The sequence below is a fragment of the Lupinus angustifolius genome, chromosome LG18 (assembly GCF_001865875.1).
Source record: "Lupinus angustifolius cultivar Tanjil chromosome LG18, LupAngTanjil_v1.0, whole genome shotgun sequence".
NCBI lineage: Eukaryota > Viridiplantae > Streptophyta > Magnoliopsida > Fabales > Fabaceae > Lupinus > Lupinus angustifolius.
The window spans coordinates 5,142,029-5,169,821 of NC_032026.1; the positions used below are offsets into that span (position 1 = coordinate 5,142,029).

The 27,793-nt window shown below is 33.0% G+C and overlaps 4 protein-coding genes across 4 annotated transcripts; 3 read left to right on the forward strand and 1 right to left on the reverse strand.

Annotated features, from left to right (window-relative positions):
* Positions 1,281–3,308, forward strand: LOC109332676 (probable indole-3-pyruvate monooxygenase YUCCA8). Its single transcript, XM_019567691.1, has 3 exons — positions 1,281–2,012; positions 2,283–2,654; positions 2,806–3,308. The coding sequence occupies exons 1-3, from the start codon at positions 1,338–1,340 to the stop codon at positions 3,031–3,033; spliced, it is 1,275 nt and encodes a 424-aa protein (XP_019423236.1). The 5' UTR covers positions 1,281–1,337; the 3' UTR covers positions 3,034–3,308.
* On the forward strand, positions 4,979–6,749 carry LOC109332485 (probable indole-3-pyruvate monooxygenase YUCCA8). Its single transcript, XM_019567468.1, has 3 exons — positions 4,979–5,449; positions 5,720–6,091; positions 6,243–6,749. Exons 1-3 carry the CDS (start codon positions 4,979–4,981, stop codon positions 6,468–6,470), a joined length of 1,071 nt encoding a protein of 356 aa, XP_019423013.1. The 3' UTR covers positions 6,471–6,749.
* LOC109333393 (monothiol glutaredoxin-S10-like) lies at positions 15,965–19,605 on the forward strand. Its single transcript, XM_019568866.1, has 5 exons — positions 15,965–16,319; positions 16,404–16,477; positions 17,697–17,771; positions 18,720–18,746; positions 19,238–19,605. Exons 1-5 carry the CDS (start codon positions 16,048–16,050, stop codon positions 19,306–19,308), a joined length of 519 nt encoding a protein of 172 aa, XP_019424411.1. The 5' UTR covers positions 15,965–16,047; the 3' UTR covers positions 19,309–19,605.
* Positions 20,050–20,565, reverse strand: LOC109332486. Its single transcript, XM_019567469.1, has one exon. It carries the CDS (start codon positions 20,563–20,565, stop codon positions 20,050–20,052), a length of 516 nt encoding a protein of 171 aa, XP_019423014.1.

Consider the following 27,793-nt stretch of genomic DNA (forward strand, 5'->3'; position numbering starts at 1 on the left):
TTTGGAGAAAGACTCTTTATATTATCATGTCAACATTTTTTGCTGAAATGGATTCTTCAATTAGAGAAATAGGAAATGTTGCAATGAAATTGGATTTCTAAAATTGGATTTCCATATTGTGTACTCGTTTCCTTATTTTTTTATTTGTTATTTCAGGATTGACTACAATAATCAGGAAAAACATTAAAAAAGTAACATAATTTTTAAACCTTTTCCTTTAATAATATTCTCATTCTCCCTCACCACTTAATATTACCATGATAGTTGTTTTTCCTCTCCACAATAAAGTATGAAATTGTTGTAATGGTGTAATGTAACACCCCTAACTTAACTGAAGCGAACAATTTCTTGAGTTACAAATGATAACACCATTACTTAACTGAACAAGAATGGTTTAAGATCCGGTGCATTTGTTGAGATTTAGGAAACAACTTATTGAGTATACTAACTATCAACCAATGACTTTAGTACCACTGTTAGATAACAGAGTTATTAAAATATTATAACACAATTAAAATAGAGTTGATAAAATATCAACTAATACTAAATATTTAACGTAGAAAAATTCTCTCAAAATGATGATGAGAAAAACATCCACCAACAAGAATAGAAGGTTTTCACTCAATAAAAAATGTTATAATATCTATTTAGGAGAGAGTAATCACACTTTTTAAAATAGGAAAATAAACTACAAATATTAATGGATGCACTCAAACTTGAGATGTGATATATTTGTGTAGTGTGTTATGTTTTGAATGAAAGTTCCCTATTTATACAAAAAAATCTTTAAACCTTACATTAAATATTGATTCACTAACTAATGATTCTCATCAATGCTTTCTAACTTCCACCTGAAAATGCCTCCTCCATTTTCACTTTGAAGCCAAAATGACTTGACTTGTTTTCACACTTGCTTGGTGGTATAATTCAATCCCTTTGTTTGACTGTGATTGTGATGATGAAACAAAACTTTCTATATAAAGAATAAATCACCACCAAATTATATAATGCAATAAAATGTTTATATACCTAAAATAAAATATTGCTAAAAAAACGCCATAAAACGTGTGATCCGAGAACAAAGAAAAAAGAGCATTAACTCTCCACTTCCATCACATGCAACTCTCATTCCCAAACCCTCTATATAAGCCCCTTCAACCCCTCATTCTTCTTCATTCAAATCCAAAATCACATTCTCAAACCTCAAAAAAACCAAAACTTTTTGTTTCATTCAAACAAATTTCAGAGAATTAAAAACACAATCTTTTTTCACACCTTGATCAACCCCAAGAAACTCAAAAAATACAAAGAAACTCTTTCTAGTGTTTATCAAAAAAATGGAAAACTTGTTTCGCCTAGTTGATAATGATCAAGACTTCTTTTCAAGAAGGTGCATTTGGGTGAATGGCCCTGTGATTATAGGGGCAGGTCCTTCAGGGCTAGCTACAGCAGCATGCCTTAGAGAACAAGGGGTACCCTTCATGGTTCTTGAAAGAGCAGATTGCATAGCTTCACTGTGGCAAAGAAGAACCTATGATAGATTAAAGCTTCACCTTCCTAAGCAATTTTGCCAGCTACCTAACCTTCCATTCCCACAAGATTTCCCTGAATACCCTTCAAAGAAACAGTTCATTGATTACCTTGAGTCCTACGCAAGGAAATTTGAGATCAACCCAAGATTCAATGAGTGTGTTCAATCTTCTAGGTATGATGAGACCAGTGGCCTGTGGAGGGTTAAGACTGTTGCCACCTGCGGCTCGAACCGGACTGAGTTCGAGTATATTTGCAGGTGGCTTGTGGTGGCCACTGGTGAAAATGCTGAGTGTGTGATGCCTGAAATTGATGGGCTAGGTGAGTTCAAAGGTGATATTATCCATGCTGCTGATTATAAGTCAGGAGAAAATTTCAAGGGAAAGAAAGTTCTTGTTGTTGGTTGTGGCAATTCTGGCATGGAACTCTCACTTGACCTTTGCAACCACAATGCATCACCATCGATGGTTTGTCGTAGTTCGGTAAGTGTTTGAAAAATTAAATTAACATCGCTCTTATCTTTTGGTAAATACTATATAACTAGATTTTAAATCGCAATTGCAAGCATGGTTGCGGCTGATATGGGCTAATTTTGGCCCATGCAGTTCACAATGCAATTCCCGATTGCATTTGTTGTGACACATCATATCATAAAGTCTACAATTTGAAATGTCTAAAAAATTCAATGAAATATTGAGGATAAACATGTAACGATGGATTTTAACTGGAGTTGTTCTGTTTTATGCATACAGGTTCATGTATTGCCTAGGGAAATTTTCGGGATATCGACATTCGAATTGGCGAGTTTGATTATGCAATGGTTACCCCTTTGGCTGGTTGACAAGCTGCTACTGATCTTTGCATGGTTCATGTTAGGTAACATAGAGAAATATGGACTCAAAAGGCCATCACAGGGTCCACTTCAAATGAAGAACACAAAGGGGAAGACCCCTGTTTTAGACATTGGCACCTTAGAGAAAATTAGATCCGGAGACATAAAAGTTGTACCAGGAATTAAGAGATTAAGCACTAACAGCGTTGAACTTGTTAATGGTGAAAACCATTATGTCGATGCAGTAGTACTCGCCACCGGATACCGTAGCAATGTCCCTTCTTGGCTTCAGGTGAGAAAATGTTCTAGTAATTGGGTTGGTATCTTTTCCAGTACTGAATCCTTCAATGCTGAAATATAAAGGGAATAGGGTGTTTGATAATTTTTTTAACATTTTTACGGATTACGGAAACTAATCTTATTATGGTTATATTTATGTATAGGAAGGTGAATTTTTCTCCAAGAATGGGTTCCCAAAGTCACCATTCCCTAATGGTTGGAAAGGAAATTCAGGACTTTATGCTGTTGGGTTCACAAGAAGGGGTCTCTCTGGTGCATCATCTGATGCAATGAAAATTGCTCAAGACATTGGTGAAGTTTGGAAAAAAGAGACTAAGCAAAAGAAACAACGCACCACTGCTTGTCATAGACGTTGCATTTCTCAGTTCTAAATTGCAACAACAAACTCACAATAACAACAATATACAATACAACTATACAAAGCAATTAAGTATCTTATAGCTAGGAATTGTTACAACAACATGTAGTAATAATAATACAGAAAAAAATAGATTATACACAGATTAGATAGCACACATGAAAAGCCCTCTCCATAGACCCAAATTGTTTTTGTTTTTGGGCTTTTATGGTATGTATACCAAGGATGATGTGGCTTTTTACTATTTCTTTTACAATACTATACAGCTTATATATGTATATGTATTATACACACTTCAATGATAAAGTAAAATGATATAGTTTTAACGTCGTTTCTAATCTCTATCCCTTCTTTACTTTGTGAAGATCTAAATTAAAATTGTGTTGTAGTTTTTACTTGGAAGAATATGGAAATCCCAAAATTTGATTAAGAGAAAGAGCAAAAAGTTCACTTACTGCTTTATATTTTAGTCTTTATCTTGGAGTTTTTATTAGTACTTTTCTTTCTTTCCAATTGGTTCTGGAGATTAGACTTTGTTCTATAAGGTAGAGTAAAAATGAAGAATTTGCATGTTATACTTTCTCAACATGTTTGTGGAGATTTAAAGCATCTAGCTAACAAATTAACTGATGCAAATTTCTTATTAGTCAGCAGAGTATCACACTTGATCTTAATGTGATGTAAGGTCAACTAACTTGTTCATCTTATTTATGTTATCTTTCTCAAAATTTGACAGCAGTTATAACATAAACATTAAAATAAATAAATAATGGAAGAGAAAAAATTCAGGTCAAAATGGCTACCTCATGCACAGGGTGAATATATCAAGGTTAGCCATTGCTTATTGAGAGATACTTCCAAGTAACTTACACAGATCCTAACAAGATTTAAAACTCACAACTTAAACAGATCCTCACAACTAACTCATGCATTAGTTTGATTTGCATAATTTCACTAAAACTCACAGGTGTTAGTGTAATTTACTCTTTTAGATTTAAACTTTATAGTCTTGATTCTTTATTACTTATTGGAATATATAGGAGCAAGAGGTAATCTTATAAGACACAAAAATAAAGTAACTAAGTATTCTCCATTGTAAATAAATAAATTGATAACCAAAAGGTATAAAAATATTTAATGGAATTGGTAAGATCATCGTCTAGTACAGATGAAAGTAGTGTTAATATATTCTCTGATTCATAATAGACTCTCAACCCCTAGATTTCAAGTCTAAAGATCATTGCATTCTAAGAATGGACCTTAAGAGAGTTTTCTATGTTTTAAATAAAAAAATATAATAAAAACTTCTACAATTTATGTAACCGGTATTCAACCGAAAATTAAGGTAACATTATCCGATTAGATATCAGAGACATAGAACCCTCCTAGTTCAAGTGCGGAAATGAAGAGCGGGCTTGGAAGGAAAAAAGAGAATGATAAAGGTTGCACTTCAAGCATTATCAATAGAATAGATGCTTGTAACTTCATTGTAAAATAGAGAACTTACTTGGCAAGAAACTTAGGGTAGATATATTTTGAAAGTTAGCCATTGGTGAGTTAGTTATAACGACCTCTTTCATTGCATTTGTATATATAGTTCTAACCTTTGTCATTTCAATTCATCGAGAATTATTCTGTTTTTCATCTCCTTTTCCACAGACACTTTCTCTCAAATACCTCTTCTGAATTTCCACACATTCTTCTTCTTCTTCTTCGTGCTAGCTTCAACTGCAACACTAATTTTGAGATGAACCCGCCAAAAGTTGAATAAACCCACCATAAATCATACAAAAACAAGTCAGCTAACCACCATGTTGTGCGAATAGATTTGAAAATGAATTGAAAAATTGATTTAATATATATACACTGCTATTTTTACACTTTCAGCAAATCCTCACCATTCATATGTTTGTTAGTATTGACTTTCAAACACAAGTATTATAAATAAATGGTGGATGATGTGGCTTCACCTTCCTAAGCAATTTTGCCAGCTACCTAACCTTCCATTCCCACAAGATTTCCCTGAATACCCTTCAAAGAAACAGTTCATTGATTACCTTGAGTCCTACGCAAGGAAATTTGAGATCAACCCAAGATTCAATGAGTGTGTTCAATCTTCTAGGTATGATGAGACCAGTGGCCTGTGGAGGGTTAAGACTGTTGCCACCTGCGGCTCGAACCGGACTGAGTTCGAGTATATTTGCAGGTGGCTTGTGGTGGCCACTGGTGAAAATGCTGAGTGTGTGATGCCTGAAATTGATGGGCTAGGTGAGTTCAAAGGTGATATTATCCATGCTGCTGATTATAAGTCAGGAGAAAATTTCAAGGGAAAGAAAGTTCTTGTTGTTGGTTGTGGCAATTCTGGCATGGAACTCTCACTTGACCTTTGCAACCACAATGCATCACCATCGATGGTTTGTCGTAGTTCGGTAAGTGTTTGAAAAATTAAATTAACATCGCTCTTATCTTTTGGTAAATACTATATAACTAGATTTTAAATCGCAATTGCAAGCATGGTTGCGGCTGATATGGGCTAATTTTGGCCCATGCAGTTCACAATGCAATTCCCGATTGCATTTGTTGTGACACATCATATCATAAAGTCTACAATTTGAAATGTCTAAAAAATTCAATGAAATATTGAGGATAAACATGTAACGATGGATTTTAACTGGAGTTGTTCTGTTTTATGCATACAGGTTCATGTATTGCCTAGGGAAATTTTCGGGATATCGACATTCGAATTGGCGAGTTTGATTATGCAATGGTTACCCCTTTGGCTGGTTGACAAGCTGCTACTGATCTTTGCATGGTTCATGTTAGGTAACATAGAGAAATATGGACTCAAAAGGCCATCACAGGGTCCACTTCAAATGAAGAACACAAAGGGGAAGACCCCTGTTTTAGACATTGGCACCTTAGAGAAAATTAGATCCGGAGACATAAAAGTTGTACCAGGAATTAAGAGATTAAGCACTAACAGCGTTGAACTTGTTAATGGTGAAAACCATTATGTCGATGCAGTAGTACTCGCCACCGGATACCGTAGCAATGTCCCTTCTTGGCTTCAGGTGAGAAAATGTTCTAGTAATTGGGTTGGTATCTTTTCCAGTACTGAATCCTTCAATGCTGAAATATAAAGGGAATAGGGTGTTTGATAATTTTTTTAACATTTTTACGGATTACGGAAACTAATCTTATTATGGTTATATTTATGTATAGGAAGGTGAATTTTTCTCCAAGAATGGGTTCCCAAAGTCACCATTCCCTAATGGTTGGAAAGGAAATTCAGGACTTTATGCTGTTGGGTTCACAAGAAGGGGTCTCTCTGGTGCATCATCTGATGCAATGAAAATTGCTCAAGACATTGGTGAAGTTTGGAAAAAAGAGACTAAGCAAAAGAAACAACGCACCACTGCTTGTCATAGACGTTGCATTTCTCAGTTCTAAATTGCAACAACAAACTCACAATAACAACAATATACAATACAACTATACAAAGCAATTAAGTATCTTATAGCTAGGAATTGTTACAACAACATGTAGTAATAATAATACAGAAAAAAATAGATTATACACAGATTAGATAGCACACATGAAAAGCCCTCTCCATAGACCCAAATTGTTTTTGTTTTTGGGCTTTTATGGTATGTATACCAAGGATGATGTGGCTTTTTACTATTTCTTTTACAATACTATACAGCTTATATATGTATATGTATTATACACACTTCAATGATAAAGTAAAATGATATAGTTTTAACGTCGTTTCTAATCTCTATCCCTTCTTTACTTTGTGAAGATCTAAATTAAAATTGTGTTGTAGTTTTTACTTGGAAGAATATGGAAATCCCAAAATTTGATTAAGAGAAAGAGCAAAAAGTTCACTTACTGCTTTATATTTTAGTCTTTATCTTGGAGTTTTTATTAGTACTTTTCTTTCTTTCCAATTGGTTCTGGAGATTAGACTTTGTTCTATAAGGTAGAGTAAAAATGAAGAATTTGCATGTTATACTTTCTCAACATGTTTGTGGAGATTTAAAGCATCTAGCTAACAAATTAACTGATGCAAATTTCTTATTAGTCAGCAGAGTATCACACTTGATCTTAATGTGATGTAAGGTCAACTAACTTGTTCATCTTATTTATGTTATCTTTCTCAAAATTTGACAGCAGTTATAACATAAACATTAAAATAAATAAATAATGGAAGAGAAAAAATTCAGGTCAAAATGGCTACCTCATGCACAGGGTGAATATATCAAGGTTAGCCATTGCTTATTGAGAGATACTTCCAAGTAACTTACACAGATCCTAACAAGATTTAAAACTCACAACTTAAACAGATCCTCACAACTAACTCATGCATTAGTTTGATTTGCATAATTTCACTAAAACTCACAGGTGTTAGTGTAATTTACTCTTTTAGATTTAAACTTTATAGTCTTGATTCTTTATTACTTATTGGAATATATAGGAGCAAGAGGTAATCTTATAAGACACAAAAATAAAGTAACTAAGTATTCTCCATTGTAAATAAATAAATTGATAACCAAAAGGTATAAAAATATTTAATGGAATTGGTAAGATCATCGTCTAGTACAGATGAAAGTAGTGTTAATATATTCTCTGATTCATAATAGACTCTCAACCCCTAGATTTCAAGTCTAAAGATCATTGCATTCTAAGAATGGACCTTAAGAGAGTTTTCTATGTTTTAAATAAAAAAATATAATAAAAACTTCTACAATTTATGTAACCGGTATTCAACCGAAAATTAAGGTAACATTATCCGATTAGATATCAGAGACATAGAACCCTCCTAGTTCAAGTGCGGAAATGAAGAGCGGGCTTGGAAGGAAAAAAGAGAATGATAAAGGTTGCACTTCAAGCATTATCAATAGAATAGATGCTTGTAACTTCATTGTAAAATAGAGAACTTACTTGGCAAGAAACTTAGGGTAGATATATTTTGAAAGTTAGCCATTGGTGAGTTAGTTATAACGACCTCTTTCATTGCATTTGTATATATAGTTCTAACCTTTGTCATTTCAATTCATCGAGAATTATTCTGTTTTTCATCTCCTTTTCCACAGACACTTTCTCTCAAATACCTCTTCTGAATTTCCACACATTCTTCTTCTTCTTCTTCGTGCTAGCTTCAACTGCAACACTAATTTTGAGATGAACCCGCCAAAAGTTGAATAAACCCACCATAAATCATACAAAAACAAGTCAGCTAACCACCATGTTGTGCGAATAGATTTGAAAATGAATTGAAAAATTGATTTAATATATATACACTGCTATTTTTACACTTTCAGCAAATCCTCACCATTCATATGTTTGTTAGTATTGACTTTCAAACACAAGTATTATAAATAAATGGTGGATGATGTGTGTGCTGACAGTGTAAAAAACTTTACACTGTCAGTGCATAGATTTTAAACTCTTGAAAAATTTGTGTGCATCAACCGTATATGAATTTGATACATTGTTAGTGTATCATATTCCATTTATATTTAAGCATTATTCATCTTCAAAAAAATAATACAAATGAACGTTAATAACATATTGAATATGTAAATATTTATACTGATAACATAAATATTATACTCCGAAAAGAAAAATGTATAAGTAAATTTTGCATAAACAAAAGTAATAACATTACTCTATTGATATAAAGTTGCGGTGCAAACTTATAGAATACAAAGTCACCATTCTGCAGTTTTAGGACTTCCTCCACTGTTTTGAGTTCCAAGTGGTTGCCTTTTTATCCTGTTGAAGTTGTTTTGCTTCTGTCACCGTCCCAGTTTGTTGAGATAATTATTACCAACTCTTGTTAACCTCCGTGCCTATATAGTACGAAGTCAATAAATTGAAGGTTTTTCAATAGTGATTTTAAAATAACATGTCAATAATTAGTAGTTGTTTTAAAAAAAAATTAAATATGCTTGAGTTTTGAGTTTGTTAAACGAGATAAGTACCTATAGTTTGATATTTGTGCTTATAATTTAGATTTGTTAAAATTATTTGTTTATGGAAATTTTGAATAAATCATAAATATGAATTATAATTTTGAATATTTATCTTATTTGATTTTTTTCTTATAATTTTACATATAAGCATGTCCAACTAGTTAATCGACTAGTAACAAGTAGATTAATTAGTAAACCAATATATTATTGTGCATGTACCTTGATTGGTTTGATGAACAATGTAATATTACTATTATTGCTAGAAATAGTAAATAATGGTTAACACAAGGGCAATTTGAGATACAATCAAAGTTTAAAGAAATTTTTAAAATAAAATAATTATTAATTGTAATTAAAGCATAAATTTCAAAAAGTTAAATTGAAGCCACATATACATTTTTTTTGGATTGGTTAATGAAGTGGGGCGATCTCAAATAGATAATCTTAAAATGAACTAGTTCTATATACAAGGCCATATTCATGAAAAGACAGAAAAGCAAAGAACCATTAATCAAAATTTGATTAATTAATAGGTTTAAAATCATGACAAAAAGGATTTGTCTTAACTTTCTTTCTATTTGTCCAACTTATATTCAATGGCACAATCGGGTAAAGGTGGATATGAGATTTTGTACATATGATTTGGTAAGATAGGTTTATGAATATGATAATAAGTGATGCAATTTTTACCATTAAACAATGCTAGCAATGTATTTTTGTTTTTGTTTTAGCATACTCTTCATTTTTGCTAAATTTCACATGAGATTCATTAAGCCATTAAATAAGTAGTTTAAAATTTTGGCATCTCACCATTTGTTGTGAGAACCAGACTGGACTGGGCGGTCTGACCACTGATCAGACTTGAAAATGACTCTGGTTTGCAGTCTTAACTGAATAAGAGTTTGACCGTTTTGAACCAGGGAAACTTCGGTTCGACCGTGTTAAACTCAGTTAAACCATAATAACCTAAGAAGTAAATCTGACAGTTCACTTATAATTTAAAAAATAAACACCACTCTAATCTTTTGTTTTATTTCGATATAATTATACATAGTTATTAATTATACAAAGTTTAACATTTATATATAATTATATATTTACTGATAAAAAGTATTAAATATATAAAAATTCATCTGATCCAACCGAACGGTTTAACCATTTAAACTGGTTAAACCTAATACGAGACCTCTTTCGGTTTGATGTGCAGCTCGGGTTTCACAAGATTGGATAGATATGAAAATTGTATTGTGCAATGTTGAAATGGTCTTGATACTCGTATGATAGAATAATTATAAAATTATGCAATTATATGATAGGTTATTTGTTACTGTTTTATGTTAGTCTTGTTGTTTCAATTTGTTCTAGTCTTTAGGAAGTAGTTTTTAATTTATTTTATCATGGGATGAGTGGTCTATTTTATAGCTCTTGAACTACTATGTGTATTGGATATTTAATGGTGCTTGAACTATCAATAAAGAGTGAAGTTTTCTGTTTCTAAACTCTTTGTTTACATTCCATATTTCTACAAACTGGTATCAGAGCCCTTTACTGGGCCTGATAAAAGGAATCTAAACTGCAGCTTAGTGAGAAAGAAAGAGAAACACAAAAGATTTGTGAAGGGAAGCTTTTTGAAAAAATTCCCGATTTTGATGGTCTCCATTATGATCATTGGAGTGAATTGATGGAGAATCTTCTTCGTGCTAAAGATCTCTGGACCATGATTGAAATTGGCTTCCAGGAACCGATTGAAACTGATGTGCTTACTGAAGAATAACAAGAGTTGCTATAGAAAGCCAGAACCAATGATCACAAGGTCAAGCATTATCTTTTCAGGGCAATTGATAGATCAGTCTTTGAACAAGTTATGGATTGGCGCACATCCAAGATTGTTTGGGACTCTCTGAAAAGAAAGTATGGGGGGAATGCTCATGTGAAAAAGTCAATGCTAAACTCTTTGAGAAGAGAGTTTGAGGTGTTGGACATGACAGATGTAGAAACCATTACGGAGTATTTTGCTAGAGTGATGGCGATGGCCAACAAAATGAGAAGCAATGGTGAGGTTATGCCTAACTCGAAATTAGTAGAGAAAATTCTTCGCACGTTGGCGGATAAATTCACATATGTAGTCGTTTCAATCGAGGAGTCAAAGGACACAGAAACAATGTCCATTGATGAACTTCAAAGCTATCTGGTAGTTCATGAACAAAAGTTCAAAAGGGCCAATCGTGATGGCGAGCAAGCCCTGAAGGTGGAAAGTAGTAGAGGAAGAGGAGGATATCGTGGGAGAGGACGTGGAAGAGTGAGACAAAATTTCACAAGGGACACCATGGAGTGTTTCAAGTGTCATAATTTGGGGCATTTTCAATATGAATGTCCTAAATGGAACAAAGAAACAAATTATGCAGAATTGGACGATGATGAAGAGTTGATTCTAATGGCTCTTGTAGAAGAAAATGAAGCAAAAAGAAATGATGCATGGTTCTTGGATTCTGGGTGCTCTAATCATATGTGTGGAGACAAAGGTTTGTTCTTAAGCACGGTGGAAGGACACACACACTCTGTTAAGTGTGGAAACAACTCTCGGATGTTAGTAACTGGAAAAGGTAGTGTCAGGCTAGTGTTTAATGACACTTCTTTTCTCATTCAAGATGTATATTACGTCCCAGAGTTGCGAAACAATTTACTGAGTGTAGGGCAGCTTCAAGAAAAGAATCTTGCTATTTTCATAACAAATGGGACATGCAATATTTATCATCCTAACAAAGGATTAATTGTTCACACCAACATGAGTGGCAATCGTATGTTTATCCTCTTCAATAAAAGCTCAAACATCACTGTTCCAACTGAAAAATGTCTGCACACTTCCTCTGAACTCACTTATCTTTGGCATAAAGGGTATGGTCATTTGAGCTACAAAGGTTTAAAAACGCTTCAGACAAAGGAAATGGTGCAAGGTCTGCCTCAACTAGAAGCCTCAAGTATCACATGTGTTGATTGTTTCATTGGAAAACAACATCGCAATCCAATTCCTAAGAAGAGTGAATGGTGTGCCGACAAGGTTTTGGAACTCATACATGCAAACATTTGCGGACCAATAGAACCAGTCTCCAGTAGTGGAAAAAGGTACTTGATATGCTTCATTGATGACTGTAGTTGAAAGGGTTGGGTCTATTTTCTAATTGAAAAGTCAGAAGCATTGGAGTGTTTCAAAATTTTCAAAAGGTTGGTAGAAAAGGAAGTAGAAGCATCCATCAATTGTTTGCGGACAGACAGAGGGAGAGAGTTTAACTCTTTTGAATTTAAATTGTTTTGTGAAAAAGAAGGAATAAAGAGACAGCTCACGACATCTTATACACCACACCAAAACGGAGTAGCAGAGCGCAAAAACAGAACTGTGATGAACATGGTGCGTTGTATGCTATCTGCAAAAGGAGTTCCCAAGATATTTTGGAATGAAGCTGCAAACTGGACTTTCTACCTCTTGAATCGATGTCCAACACATGTTGTAAAGAACATCACTCCTCAAGAAGCTTGGAGTGGAGTTAAGCCTTCTATTCAACACCTTAGAGTTTGGGGATGTGTAGCTCATGTGCATATACCAGATGCTAAACGAGGTAAACTTGATGATAAAAGTGTTACTTGTATCATGTTGGGTGTAAGTGATGAGTCAAAGAGTTATCGTTTGTATAATCCTAAGACAAGGAAGATTATGGTTAGTAAGGATGTGGTTTTTGAGGAAGAAAAGAGTTATGATTGGGGTTCAAATTATAAAGAACAAATAGATGTAGATTTTGTTTGGAGTGATGATGATCTCAACAATGATGAGAGTGATGTGGAGCACAGAGCTGAAATAGATGGTGATAGTGGTGATGAAAATAATAATGAAGAAATGGGTCTTCGTGAAAATGTGACTCAAGGGAGAGAAAGGAGAGCACCGGTTTGGATGGAAGATTATGTAAGTGGTGATGGGTTAAGTGGAGAAGAGGAAGCAGAAACCTACATGGTGCAAGATGACATAGGTGAGGATCCAATTCTATTTGAGGATGTTGTGACCTACATGGTGCAAGTTGACATAGGTGATGATCCAATTCTATTTGAGGATGTTGTGAAACATGAGAAATGGAGGAAAGCTATGGAGAGTGAAATAAAATCAATTGAAAAGAATCAAACTTGGGAGGTTTTGGATCTACCTATAAGAGCAAAAACAATTGGAGTTAAATGGATCTTCAAGACAAAGTTAAATGAGAAGGGTGAAGTAGACAAGTATAAAGCCATATTGGTGGTAAAGGGATACTCCCAAAAGTATGGAATTAATTTTACCGAAGTGTTTGCACCTGTGGCTCGCATGGATACAGTGAGAATGATTGTGGTTCTTGCAACATTCAAAGGATGGGACATCTTTCAGTTAGATTTCAAATATGCTTTTCTTCATGGAGAATTGAGAGAGGATGTGTATGTTGATCAACCAAAGGGATATGTGAAAAAAGTAAAAGAGCACAAGGTTTACAAATTATATAAACCCTTGTATGGCTTAAAGCAAGCTCCAAGAGCATGGTTTAGCCGCATAGAGTCTCAGTTTTTAAAAGAAGGCTTTCAAAAGTGTCCAAATGAGCAAACTTTGTTCATCAAAAGAAGTACCAAAGGTAGCATATTAATTGTTAGCATTTATGTTGATGATCTGATATATACAGGTGATGACAAAGACATGATGTTTGAATTCAAACATTCTATGATGAAAGCTTTTGACATGACAGATTTGGGAAAGATGAGATTCTTTCTTGGCATTGAAATTATGCAAAAACCAGAAGGAATTTTTGTGTGTCAAAGCAAATATGCCACTGATATCTTAAAGAAGTTTACAATGTCTGAAAGCAAGCCGGTGAATAGTCTAATTGTTCCAGGTTTTAAGATTAACAGAGATGTTAATGGAGTTGTTGTTGATGATACTTATTTCAAACAAATTGTGGAAGTCTAATGTATCTTACAACTACAAGGCCATATATTATGTTTAGTGTGAGCTTAATTAGTAGGTATATGTCAAAGCGAACTAAGTTGCATTTACAAGCTGCTAAAAGAATATTAAGGTATTTGAGGGGAACTACTAACTATGGGATATTCTACAAGAAGGGAGGAGAACAAGACTTGCTTGCTTTCACAGATTCTGGTTATGCAGGAGATGAAGAAGATTCTAAAAGCACATCAGGTTATGTTTTTTATCAAGTTCTGGAGCAGTGTCATGGATGTCCAAAAAGCAACCTATTGTTACTCTCTCAACAACTGAAGCTGAATTTGTGGTTGCTATTGCAAGTGCTTGTCAAGCTGTGTGGATGAGAAGGATTTTGAAAAACTTAAGTCATGTTCAAGAAGGCAGCACTGTCATCATGTGTGATAACATCTCAACAATTAAACTTTCAAAAAATCCAGTAATGCATGGAAGAAGTAAACATATTAGAGTTCGTTTTCATTTTTTTAGAGACCTTGTTAAGGATGGGGAAATCGAATTGGTACACTGTGTAACTCAAGAGCAGGTTGCAGATTTGATGACAAAAGCTTTGAATTTAGAGGCATTCCATAAGCTTAGAAAGAAGATTGGAATGGTTGATTTCAATGAAGTAAACTATTTGCATTATGCAGCTAGTTTAAGGGAGGAAATGATAGGTTATTTGTTACTGTTTTATGTTAGTCTTGCTGTTTCAATTTGTCCTAGTCTTTAGGAAGTAGTTTTTAATTTATTTTATCATGGGATGAGTGACCTATTTTATAGCTCTTGAACTGCTATGTGTATTGGCTATTTAATGGTGTTTGAACTATCAATAAAAAGTGAAGTTTTCTGTTTCTAAACTCTATGTTTACATTCCATATTTCTACATCATACCGATCAGAAACCTATCATATCGATTGACTTTCAATTAAACTATATCGGTCATATCAGTTAATTTTCATTTAAAATTACAAAACTTTTATAAAGGCGATTTAATTTGTATTAAAATGTTGTTATGGAGAATCAAACACATAGTTACTTCTAAAAAACATGATCTATCACAAAGTCACACATTTTAGGCTAAAACATGTAAGTAAAATTATTTATCAACTTATTTATTAGATTTTTAATATTAATATTTTTAATATATGTATGTATATATGTATAATTTTACTAATATACAGTTTAATTAATGAATCATTGGTCAGACCTTTATACTACCATACCCATATCCTGGCCAATATGGTGCTCGATACAATATTAATAACATTGCTTATATTTGATATTTTAGATAATTTAGTTTTATTTCATGTTATGCATATTAATTAGTTTATTAGTTAATGTTACTATTTTTTATTTAATCTCAATTTTTCTTCTAATTTAAAGTTTTAACTTAATGGAAATCATGCTACACTATAGGATAACATGTATCACAAAATAATATTTTGTTTATTAATAATTAGTTTACAAATGATATATATCATTTTTTGTATTGTTGTAAAAAAATTTGATAAAAGAATATATATTATTCTTACTTATATGCTTTCAAGTGGCATAAGTCAATTGAACCGATACTTATATTAACACAATATAATAATCATATAGATAAAATTGACTACATTTAGTATAATAATTTTATTAGTCAAAATAAACTAAAACCGGTGAAGAAATATTCATATTAACTATCTTTCATTTAAACCTTATATCAATCAATTTATATTTTAAGATATATGAAAAGAAGTGGATTGAAACAAGTGGAAGGGATCACATATGTTATACATTAATTTTGTTCATTTCATGTGATAGGAGATGTGATTGAACATAAAAATATTTAATAATTATAGTTTAATATATAATTTTTTTAAACTAATCAAAGTTAATGATATATCGACTAGTACAAAAAGTGAGACAATAAATATGACTGAAAGTGAAGGAATCGTCACAAGATAAGAAGAGAAAAGAAAAGAAAAAAAGAAACAAATTTAACAGAAACAAGTATAACAGGAAAGAGAAACAACAAATATATAACAAAAAGAAAGAGAAACAAGTGAATCAAATCTAACTAGCTATGGCATTGCAAAATACTCTATCTTCCACTCTTCCCTTCACCTTCAAACCTTCTTCATATTCTTCATCATTCACCAAATTCTTCACTTGTTCAATCCCAATTCCAAAAACCTCAACCACTTCCTTCATAAATCTCTCACCAACCCCAAAGCACATAACCACTACGGTTCGAGCCACATCTTCATCACCCTCATTTGGGTCTCGGCTCGAAGAAACCATCAAGAAAACCGTTTCGGATAACCCTGTTGTTGTTTATTCCAAAACATGGTGCTCGTAAGTGCTTAGTTACTTGAAATTTTGTTATTTTGTTGTTTTGGTGTTTTTTTGATGTCTTATGATTTGGTTAATTTGTTGAAGGTATTCTTCTGAGGTGAAATCGCTGTTCAAGAAACTTGGTGCGGACCCTTTGGTGTTTGAATTGGATGAAATGGGTATTTGATTTCAACTTCGTTTATTAATCTGTTTTATCTATATTACTTTCATGATTGAGTTTGAGTAAACCCTAATTATTGTTTCTTGTATGAATGGTGTTCACAATTGGATATTTATAGTGATGATGTTTGTATTCAGTTATGAGTGACACTGTGAATTTGTGAGACTGGTAATTAATAGGAAAAAATATGTCAATTCATTTGTCGATATTTCTGGAAATTGATACATGTTTTCTTTTTCTTTCTTTTGTGGATATATATAAATAAGAAAATAGGTCTAAATTGGTCAATGAAATTTAAATGAGGAAATTGGTCCCTGAAAATTGAAAAAAATCTAAAATGTGGTCCGATTAGTTCCGAGAAGTTTGTCTTCGAAATGATTAATTTGACTATCATTTGAATTCTTTTAGGACCAATGTAAAATTTCAGGGACCTGTTTGGTCTTTTGTTTAATAATGGAGGAGATGTGGATATGGAAAAGGCTTTCTTGGTGGGCTAGTCAATATTTGTGAAATTTCATTCATAACATGTGTTTATCTGACTCCTCCAATGGTCTTCGTCACAAGATAAAGCAATCAATAGGATATTACCAGATGCCTGTGAATCAATCCTTTCAGATATTTTTTTCTTTTCAAGTGTGAGGTGGAGGAGAAAGACTGAGCGAGACTCAAGAAGATTTTCTTACTGGCTTGTTCACGATTTATGAAATTTCTTGTATAGCTAATCCTATAAGCTTTTGTGAATTTCTTCATATTTGTTTATAGCTACCTGTATATCTACGTCATAGATGTCAATGCTTCAAAATTCTTATTCAGATGTACTCGTGTTAATGGTCTCCATACATGTTATTTGAGCACCCAAATTTTTTTTACCGAGCTTTCAAATAAGGTGAATAGTCACTTTTCCAGTATTTCTATTCCTCGAATGACTCATTTACATGACAAAGTAAAATAATTTAAATACTAGCTGGATGGACAAATGGCAAAAATGTTAGAGTAACTAGGCGTTCTTTTAATTTTCTTTGTTTCTGAAATGATACCTCTTGGTGGCTTCAAATTAGAGGCTTAGTTGTTTTTTAAGTATAATTATAAGTTCCCATTCTTTTGGTTGTTTTTTGTTCTTTTGCTTGATTCATCACTATCTCTTTTTTCGACCTTTGCATTGCTTGTCTTTTAACATTTGTGCATTTTGTTTATATATTAAATATATATCTCTTTAGGTGCACAAGGGCCACAGTTGCAGAAGGTATTGGAAAGGCTTACAGGGCAGCACACTGTGCCAAATGTTTTCATTGGTAAGTACCATTTCTGTTGCATTATTTTTATTCTCAATCATACAAATAGTGGGTGACACAATGTCGGTTAAATAGATATGTCATTACCAGTTATCAGTACTGGTTCCATCTTCCATGCTTATATTGGTGGATTCGATGCTGTAAAAATTACTAGTCTGGTGGATATTTATTTTTCTCTTGAATATCTGTACACTTGACTTGAGACACCCTTTTCTCTTGAGCATATTCCCCTGATGCATCAGAAATTTATAAAAGAGGGGAAGCCGTTGGATTCATGTGTTGTTGTCTGCTGGAAAGCTGCATGTCTTTAGCTTCTAAATTGTCTTGAGTGAGCAGAGTCAAGTTGAAGCAGTAGGGTTGCGAATTAACAACTTATTTATCATTTAAGTTTTATTAAAGTGAAAATCCCAGTCTTTGTGGGAATCCCAAAAACCAACTGGCGGCTTGTTTGGGAGTTGGATTTTGGAGAGGAAGGAAGGGAAAGGGAAGACTTGAGAGTCGGGAAATACATTTTTAAGATGACTCTCAAGCCTTCCCTTTCCCTTCCTTTCCCTCCAAAATCCAACTCCCAAACAAATCCTAAGGATCAGGTATCCTCCAGAAGTCACCCAATCAATCTAGAAGAATCATAACCTGGTGAAATAAATTACCTGGAATTGGCCTGATACACAGTTTCTGCATCTATCTCCAAGTCCCTTTCTATGAAGAATATTTCCTAAGAAATTCCAACACGTTAGGTCATAAGCTTTCTGGAATACCAACTTCAAAAATCGGCCACACTCACCATTCACAAATAAGTTCTCACCTCATAGTCAAGGCTTCAATTATTATCATGTATTGCGTCCTTCAATTATTTGGTATGCTTCAAATAGGTTTATTATCAAGCTATTAGTGTTTTATTTCAAATGTAACATTTTATGACCAACACTAAAATCTTCTTCCTTGCAGGTGGCCAACACATTGGTGGCTGTACAGGTATATCTTCCCTGTGTTATTTTTTGTATGCCATTGATTATCTAACTCAGTATTGCTGTTCGAACCATTAATTTGTTTCCTTGGTGATTATTTTTACATTCTCATTGATGAATTCTGCTTTTATTTCAAAATGTCCCAAACTTCAAATCTAAATTCTCTTAATATACAAGTGTGGATGCTCAGTTACAAAACTTTTAAATTGCATACTTAAAAAACCAATTCCAAAAATAGTACAGGTATATTTTCCCTGGGTTATTTTTTATGTCATTGATTATTTAACTCAGTTGAACCATCAAACTTTTTCCTCAGTGATTATTTTTACGTTCACATTGATGAATTCTGCTTTATTTCAAAATGTCCCAAACATGAAATGTAAATTGTCTTCATATACAAACTTGGATGTTTCACAGTTCCGAAACTTCTAACATTGCATACTTAAACAAAAATCCAACAATGCATAATTTCCCCCCTTTTGGTGTTTTCTTGTGCAGATACACTGAAGCTGTACCGGAATGGAGAACTTGAACCTTTGCTATCAAAAGCTAAAGCTAAAAATACATAGAGCCAAGCCATTGATTGCCATCTCAAGGGAATCTAATCATCCCATTACAAATTGGTTGAAAACAATATATGAACATTGACAATTTAAATTGACGTTTACTTAGACCTTTATAAACCAGCAGTTAGAAGGGTATTCAAACTTGAAGTTGCAGAAGAATGTTAATGAACAACCCTGTAGTTGCTGCAAATCCTTTTAGTGCTCAAGGATATGAAATTGGTGAACAATAGGAAATAAAAGTAACTTTTGCTTTACTGCTGATGATCTTATTTCTGCAATGAATGAAAAATATGCATGCTATTGCTGTATTCTATCAAGTATTATTAAACTCAGACAATTCAAATCAGGAACTTGACCAGTTTGAGCCGCTTATCTGAGTGGCCATACACCAAAACCGGTGAGATCTGGTTTGACCCAGCCCGTGATTCGGCCAAGTCTTAACAGAAAGTATTATTCATTTCTTTCTTGGTACAAGGTTCAATTGAATCATAAGCTTTCACCACTAATCTCAAATTAAGCTCCAATGCTCCATTTACCACAATCAAAATAAAATCAAAACATATATGAATAATACCCAAACCATGAAATTAAGCTTTATTTTGTGCAATCAAAATCAAATAAGCTACAATTACCAAACAAACATGTCTGTTTTCATTGCCTGTTCTTTCTAAACAGTATCATACATAAGTTCTGATAGTATGATTTATTGAAAAACTTCTAAAAATAAACAAATCTACATCATCATCACATTCCAGAATACCACCCATGAATCAACTCATCAACATTTTTACTCAAATCTTTTAGGTAAATTCCATCATCTTTAGCAACCCAAATGCAATTCTTCCAATTACACTTCTCAAAAAGAGGATGATAATACCAGAAAACATCAAATGTAGAAGAAGAAGAAGCATCATAATCCTTTCTCACATAGCACCAAAACAGTGTGGAGTGTGCAAAATCTGTCCTAAAACTCCAAGTGATATTTGAACCTGAAGGTATATTGTGAATGCCCAAATCATTCTCTGTGGATTTGCAATGAGTGAACAAATCCTGGTTGTTACTCAAACCATTGACAACATAAATGTGCCATTTTATGAACTCAGGAAATATATGCTCTTTGGTGGTGTAAATACGTGAGGCACTTATGTGGGTTGGAAGTGAAAAAGCGAAAATGAGTGCTAGTGCCATGAGATAAGTGATTCTGATCATCCTAGAAGCAGATAGAACTGAAAAAGCTGAACTTTCTGTCTTCCTTGCCATGTTTAATGTTTTTGGTTTGGAGAATTTGATTAGGATACATGATGTTTTATACTAACTGTTACATATTCAAGGCAGTTGAAGAGATTGAATGCTTTATCATGATAGATTGGCATTTATTAAGTAGCATGCGGCCCTTTTAAAAGTAAAATTTTAGTGTTAATAAAAAGGTAGATTTTTTTTTTTACTTTTTGGGATATGGCCATGGTTTAGCACATGCACAAATAATTAAAATAAGTAATTAGGAAGAAGTGCTATCCAAGTTATAAAAGAATAAGCATGGGTCAATTATGCTTAGGAATGGAAATGGAAACGGGTTGAAAAACCCATCCCGAATTAAACGGGTCGAAAAAAATATTACCATCTTCGAACACATGGAGTTTCAGATAAACCGAACCCGATGAGAACCTGCTTGAAATATGTATCTATATATATATATAGGTTATATATATATTTATGTCTAATTTTGTAATTTTACATAAATTAATCGGGTTCAGAGTATGATATCAATTATACCAAACTCGAACTTGGAAATTGAACTTGAGTAAAACCTGAACTCAATCAAGTTTTTCCATTAAATTCAGGTTGAGTTCAGACGGGTATTTACAAGTTCGATTTTCATTGTCATATTTAATTATGCTGGTCACAATGTAATAAAATACAATACTAATAATGTAATGTTTATGAATTGACAATGTGAAGATTTATATTCAGTTATACGTTCATTTATATTACTTATATTTTTGAGTCAATAATAATTAAATAGATAATAAAGATACATGAGGCAGTGCAAAAAACTATTAAATGTGATTGTATACATTTTTTGTGTTGACTTTATAAATAAACAATTTGAAGGGCAAGTAGTCTAGCTCTATAAATTACAATCTTAGACTATAATTAGATTAATAATATTGTGATTGAAGTAGTTTCAACATCTCTATTGCAATCACATCAATAATATTTTCTTTATGTTTCCCTCACTGTAAAACAACCATGAACATAGTCACAAGTTAAAGACGAGCATTTGGATATAGTTATAGGTGGTCCAATAAAAAGAAAAGGAAAATATGTATGTACTGACATGATAAAATTTTACATATTGTTAATTTCTATCATTCATTTTTAATGATCATTAACTATTCAAAAAAAGTAATATTGATAAATGATTATGATATAGTAAATGTGTATAAATTTTTATATTGGCAATGTATTAATATTACATTCTTAGAAAATTCAAAATTTATGAGGATTGGTCTAATTAGTCATGATTCACTTTATATATCATAAGACTATAAATTTAAAATTTGTTATCGATATGAAAATCTGGAAGTTTTCTGTGAGCGCCTTTAAACTATGAGAGCTATCTTGCGATTCTCTAAAATCCAATTTACCTAGTTTTTATGTTTACTAAAAGAAATTTTGTTGAGATGTATGTGCCTCTCATATACTACTTGGAGAGCAAGTTAGTAAAACTGCCACCAAGATATTCAAGCTTGGCCTCCAAGTTACTACCACCAAGATATTCAAGCTTGGCCTCCAAGTTTCCAAGGTTCTTCTTTTACTATAAAAGGATAAGAGATGTGACATGACATATTACATCATCACAAAATCTTCATAGCAACATCAGCAAAAACACAAGAGTCCTTGAGTATATTTTTGTGAGAATTTTTTTGTTCTATTTGAGAGAGTATTTTTAAAAAAAATATTATTCATTATCCTCATCATTATAAGATAATTGGTTGTACTCTCTTTTTTCATAGTGGAACTTTGCTCGTGATCGCCCATGGTTTTTTACCTGTCGCACTGAGGGGTTTTTCCACATTAAATCTTGTGTGTTATTTTTCTTGCTTCTTTATTAGCTGATTCTGACGGTGATATTGAAGCTGATTCTGACAGTGATATTCTTTTATCTGTTGTCTCTTCTAATAAGAGGAATAAAACAGAATGAATTCTTGATTCTGGATGTACTTTTCATATGTGTCCTTATAAGGATTTATTTACTACTTTTGAACATGTTGCAGGAATAGGTACAGTTTAGATCAAGACTCATGATGGTGTTGTCAGAACTTTGGCTAATGTATGCTATATTCCATATTTGAAGCGAAACTTGATTTCTCTTGGCACCCTAGAGTCTCTTGGGTGCAGGTATTCAGCTGAAGGTGGAGTTCTAAAGGTATTAAAAGGTGCTATGATATTATTAAAAGCTAATCGAGTTGGTAGTTTATATATTTTGCAAGGATCTGTTGTGACAAGTTCAACAAATATATCTTCCTCTATGCCTAATAACGACGTCACAAAATTATGGCACATGCGTCTGGGCCATATGAGTGAAAAAGACATGCATCTTTTGAGCAAGCAAGGTCATCTTGATAAACATGGCATTAGTAAGTTGGAGTTTTGCAAACATTGTGTTTTTGGGAAATAGAAAAAAGGTTAGTTTCTCCACCGCAACTCACCGTACCAAAGGTATTCTTGATTATCTTCATTCTGACCTTTGGGGGCCTTCAAAAGTTCATTCCCATGGAAAATGTCGCTATGTGATGACCATTATTGATGATTTTTCTCATAAGGTTTGGGTTTATTTTTTGCGGCATAAAAATGACGCATTCTCCACTTTCAAGAAGTGTAAAACTCTTGTTGAAACTCAGACAGGGAAGAAAGTGAAGAAGCTCAGAACATACAATGAATTAGAGTTCTGTAATGGTGACTTTAATGAGTTCCGCACAAATAATTGTATTGCTAGACACAAAACCATTCCAAGGAATCCCCAGCAAAATGGTGTTGCAAAAAGGATGAACATGACTTTACTTGAGAGAGCTCGTGTATGCTCTCAAATGCTAGGTTATGTCATCAACGTGAATTTTGGGTCGAAACAGCATCTACTGCTCGTTACTTTGTCAACCGTTCTCCACATTCAGCACTTGACTTCAAAATCCCAGAAGAAATTTGGTCAGGTAATCCTGTTGATTATTCTAATTTAATTTTTTTGGATGTCATCCTTATGCACATGTTAATGATGGTAAATTAGCTCCAAGAGTTGTTGAGTGAATATTTCTTGGTTATGCATCTGAGTGTAAAAGATATCGCTTATGGTGTTCTGAATCAAAGTCACGAAAGTTAATTCTTAGCAGAGATGTAACTTTTAATGAGGATGCATTATTATCTTCTAGAAAAAAAATATGTTGTGTCTTCTTCTATTATTACAGGTAATCTGTGAGGTACTAGCGAGAATGTGGAGTTGATAGTGAAGCCTACAACTCCTAATGTTGATGTTCCATCTTCCTCTACAAGTCAATCTAGTATTGATGATTGTTATGTTGATAATGATGATAATATCACTTCGTTTATTCATCAGCAGTAAGATGATTATTGTATTGCCCGAGACAGAACCAAAAGACTAATTAAAAAGCCACCTAGATACGTTGATGGTGACAATTTAATTGCTTATGCATTGTCAGTTGCACAAGAGGTAAATGATGTTGTTGAACCTGCCAACTATGCAGAAGTTGTTTCTTGTGTTGATTCTTCACAGTGGCTAGTGGCTATGAATGAAGAAATTGAAAGTCTTCATAAGAATGGTACTTGGGCTTTAACAGAGCTTCCCAAAGGAAGATATTGACTTTAATGAGATATTCTCACCTGTTGTAAGAAGAAAGACGACATTCTTGAGGTTGAAGATCCGAGATGCAAAGCACAACTAGTTGTTAAAGGCTTTAATCAAAAGGAAGGTATTGACTTTAATGAGATATTCTCACATGTTGTTCGTCATAGTTCCATTCGTGTTTTGTTTGCTTTTGTTGCTTTATTTGATTTGGAGTTAGAGCAACTTCATGTAAAGATAGCTTTTCTACATGGAGAGTTAGAAGAAGAAATTTACATGGAACAACCCGAGGGATTTATTGTTTCCGAGAAGGAACATCTTGTCTGCCGATTGGAGAAATGTTTATAAGGCCTTAAACAAGCTTCTAGTCAATGGTATAAGAGGTTTGATTCTTTTATAATTGGGCAAGGTTATTGTAGGAGTCAATTTGATGATTGTATATTGTTTCCAAAAAATTTCAGATGGATCTTTCATATACATGTTACTTTATGTTGAAGATATGTTAATTGCTTCACGTGACAAGTCTATGATCAGGAAATTAAAAACTCAACTCCATAATGAGTTTGAGATGAAGGAATTAGGTGCAACCAAGAAAATTCTTGGTATGGAGATTCGCAGGGACCGTCCAGCTGGTAAATTGTTCTTATCTCAAAAAAATTATATTGAGAGAGTGCTTGGAATGTTTAATATGAATGAGTGCAAACATGTTTCTACTCCACTTGCTTCACATTTTAAGTTATCTTCAGATCTTTGCCCACGCACAGAGGAAGAGATGGAGCGTATGTCACATATTCCTTATGTTAGTGCAGTTGGTAGTCTTATGTATGTTATGGTATGCACTAGACCTGATTTAGCATATGTTGTTAGCATGATCAGTCGATATATGCATAATCTTGGAAAGTATCATTGGAGTGCTGTAAAATGGATTTTTCGGTATCTAAAAGGTACTTCTAACATTGACTTGGTATTTGACAGAAGCAAGGCTACAACCGATGATGTTGTAGGTTATGTTGATTCAAATTATGGTGCTAATATTGGTATAAGGAGATCTCTTTCTGGTTACGTCTTTACTCTCTGTAATAGTGCTTTCAGCTGGAAAGCTACTCTTCAGTCTATTGCTGCATTGTCTACAACTGAAGCATAATACATTTCAGCAACAAAGAGTGTTAAGGAGGCTATTTCACTCCGATGTTTGGTAAATGAACTTGGTCTAACACAGAGTGTTCTTACAGTGTTTTGTGATAGTCAAAGTGTTATTCACTTGACTAAGAATAGTCGTTATCATGACAAGACCAAACACATTGATGTAAAACGTCACTTCATCTAAGATATTGTTACTCTGAAATTATAGTGGAAAAGATTCATACATCAGAGAATCCAGCAGATATGCTTACCAAGCCTCTTCTAAATACCAAGTTTCAGCATTATTTGGACTTGGTTGATCTCTACAACACTTGAGTGCCCTTCAGGGCTTTATTTGGCGATGAGCATCTTATCGAATTCAAGTCAAGGTGGAGATTGTTGAGATATATGTGCCTCTCATATACTACTTGGAGAGCAAGTTAGTAAAACTTAGCCACCAAGATATTCAAGCTTGGCCTCCAAGTTTCCAAGGTTCTTCTTCTACTATAAAAGGACAAGAGTTGTGGCATATTAATTCATCACAAAATCTTCATAGCAAAACATAAGAGTCCTTGACTGTATTTTGGTGAGAATTTTTTTGTTCTATTTGAGAGATTATTTTTAGAGAAAATATTATTCATTGTCCTCATCATTATAAGAGGATTTGTTGTACTCTCTTTTTTTCAGAGTGGAACTTTACTTGTAATCGCTCGTGGTTTTTTACCTCTCACACTGATGAGTTTTTTCATGTTAAATCTTGTATGTTATTTTTCTTGCTTATTTATTAGCTTCTCTTTTGTTCTCAATTAATCCGATCTTGTGCTTCTACATTGCGCTCTATTCCTAACAAATTTAAATTATATTTTTGAACTAGGACAAACGCATATATGAGCAAAAGCATCAATATTCTAAATTTCTAATTATATATGTGGAAATTTTATTACCTATCGGGTCAAACGATAGTGAAGAGTTTCAAATTGTGATTATAAATGTTTTGATTATGGACATTGCAGTGAGTTTGTGACGTGAAATATTTTGTAAATGATTTTTTTTTTTAATTTGAGATGCCTGAATTCGTTTTAAAATATGTCAATATTTGAAATATCATCATCAAAAACAATCATTTTGTTAACAAAAGTTAACCTATATTAAAAAACAGTATTAAATTTTTTATTTAGTTGATAATTCTTATTATTAACAAAGTGAGTATTATATAATAGTGATAGATAATAACGATATATGAATTTTTCATTCCAATTTGAAACATAGTGAGGATATACCGGAAAAAATATAAAAAAAATGAAATGTTTATACATTGTAATGATACTTAAATTTAAATGTAAATGATAAAATGATGAATGATATTGTGATTGTGTAAAAAACTATTAGAGACATACATTTTCTATGAAAAAATAGTCAGATTTCCTTTTCATAGCTCTGAAATAGATTTCCATTTTTGTATGTTCACGAAAATAAAAATTATGGACTATGGGTGGAAGGTAAACGGGTGAGCAGAACCCGATTTCATCTGCTCACCTAGTTTGGCTCGATCATAATTGTATTTAAATATGGTCGTGTTTTATCGTGTCTAGGGCTGAGTTTGAGTTCAAAATTTAGATCTGAAAGTGTGCATGTCAAGAGGAACACTTTGGAAAACTCTCTTTATATGTCATGGTTTTGATGAGGACAACTTGTGCTAATAAGAGCTTGAAGATCATCAACAAATCAACGCGCTTAAGTCTTTAATAGGTACTAGGCTTAGACTAGAATCTAGTTTAAGTTGAGTCAAGGCTTAGGGCACCTAATACATGTCTCATATGCATAAATCTTTTAAATCATTTCATCTTTGAGATATGTCATTCATAATATGTTCAGGCATCACATAAATACATGTATATGTGCATTCTAGGCATAAACTAAGTATTAAACATGTATTAACTAAGTGCATACCGTATTTGATGTTTTGTATTTAAAAATAAACTTTTAAATTGCTGTTAATCGATTAACCAATCCTTCAATCGATTAACCCAACTACTTTGTAAAGTGGTTGCTACTGGAACACGTTTTAAAATGCTGTTAATCGATTAAAGCACATGTTAATCGATTAACCTAACTGTTCGAAAAGTTGTTGGAACTGAAAACTTGAAAAACAGAATCAGTTAACATTTTGAATCACGTTAATCGATTAAGATAGCATTTAAACGATTAACTGGGCTTCTGAACTGATTCTTTATAAACTGCGTTTTCAGAATTGATCTCATAAGTTGCATGTTGCATTTCTTAGAGAGTTAGAGCACTTTACGTGATATTTGTTGCATCTAGTTGTTAGTGCATTTGTGAGTTTAGAAAGGAGAGATTCTATGCTTTAGGATTGAGTGCATTTCATGTTATAATTTCTCATATTTCCCTCACATGTTCATGCATATTATTGATGATTTTTGTGAAGTTTTTTAGATTCTGTAACTTCTGTTTTCATACTAATACATTGTCATATTGCATGAGTTTGTA

Coding starts and splice junctions, on each gene's coding strand:
- LOC109332676 (XM_019567691.1), top strand. CDS start 1,338: ATGGAAAACTTGTTTCGCCTAGTTGATAATGATCAAGACTTCTTTTCA. Junction 2,013..2,282: donor CGATGGTTTGTCGTAGTTCG/GTAAGTGTTTGA, acceptor TTATGCATACAG/GTTCATGTATTGCCTAGGGA. Junction 2,655..2,805: donor ATGTCCCTTCTTGGCTTCAG/GTGAGAAAATGT, acceptor ATTTATGTATAG/GAAGGTGAATTTTTCTCCAA.
- LOC109332485 (XM_019567468.1), top strand. CDS start 4,979: ATGTGGCTTCACCTTCCTAAGCAATTTTGCCAGCTACCTAACCTTCCA. Junction 5,450..5,719: donor CGATGGTTTGTCGTAGTTCG/GTAAGTGTTTGA, acceptor TTATGCATACAG/GTTCATGTATTGCCTAGGGA. Junction 6,092..6,242: donor ATGTCCCTTCTTGGCTTCAG/GTGAGAAAATGT, acceptor ATTTATGTATAG/GAAGGTGAATTTTTCTCCAA.
- LOC109333393 (XM_019568866.1), top strand. CDS start 16,048: ATGGCATTGCAAAATACTCTATCTTCCACTCTTCCCTTCACCTTCAAA. Junction 16,478..17,696: donor GTTTGAATTGGATGAAATGG/GTATTTGATTTC, acceptor ATATCTCTTTAG/GTGCACAAGGGCCACAGTTG. Junction 17,772..18,719: donor TGTGCCAAATGTTTTCATTG/GTAAGTACCATT, acceptor TCTTCCTTGCAG/GTGGCCAACACATTGGTGGC.
- LOC109332486 (XM_019567469.1), bottom strand. CDS start 20,565: ATGGCAAGGAAGACAGAAAGTTCAGCTTTTTCAGTTCTATCTGCTTCT.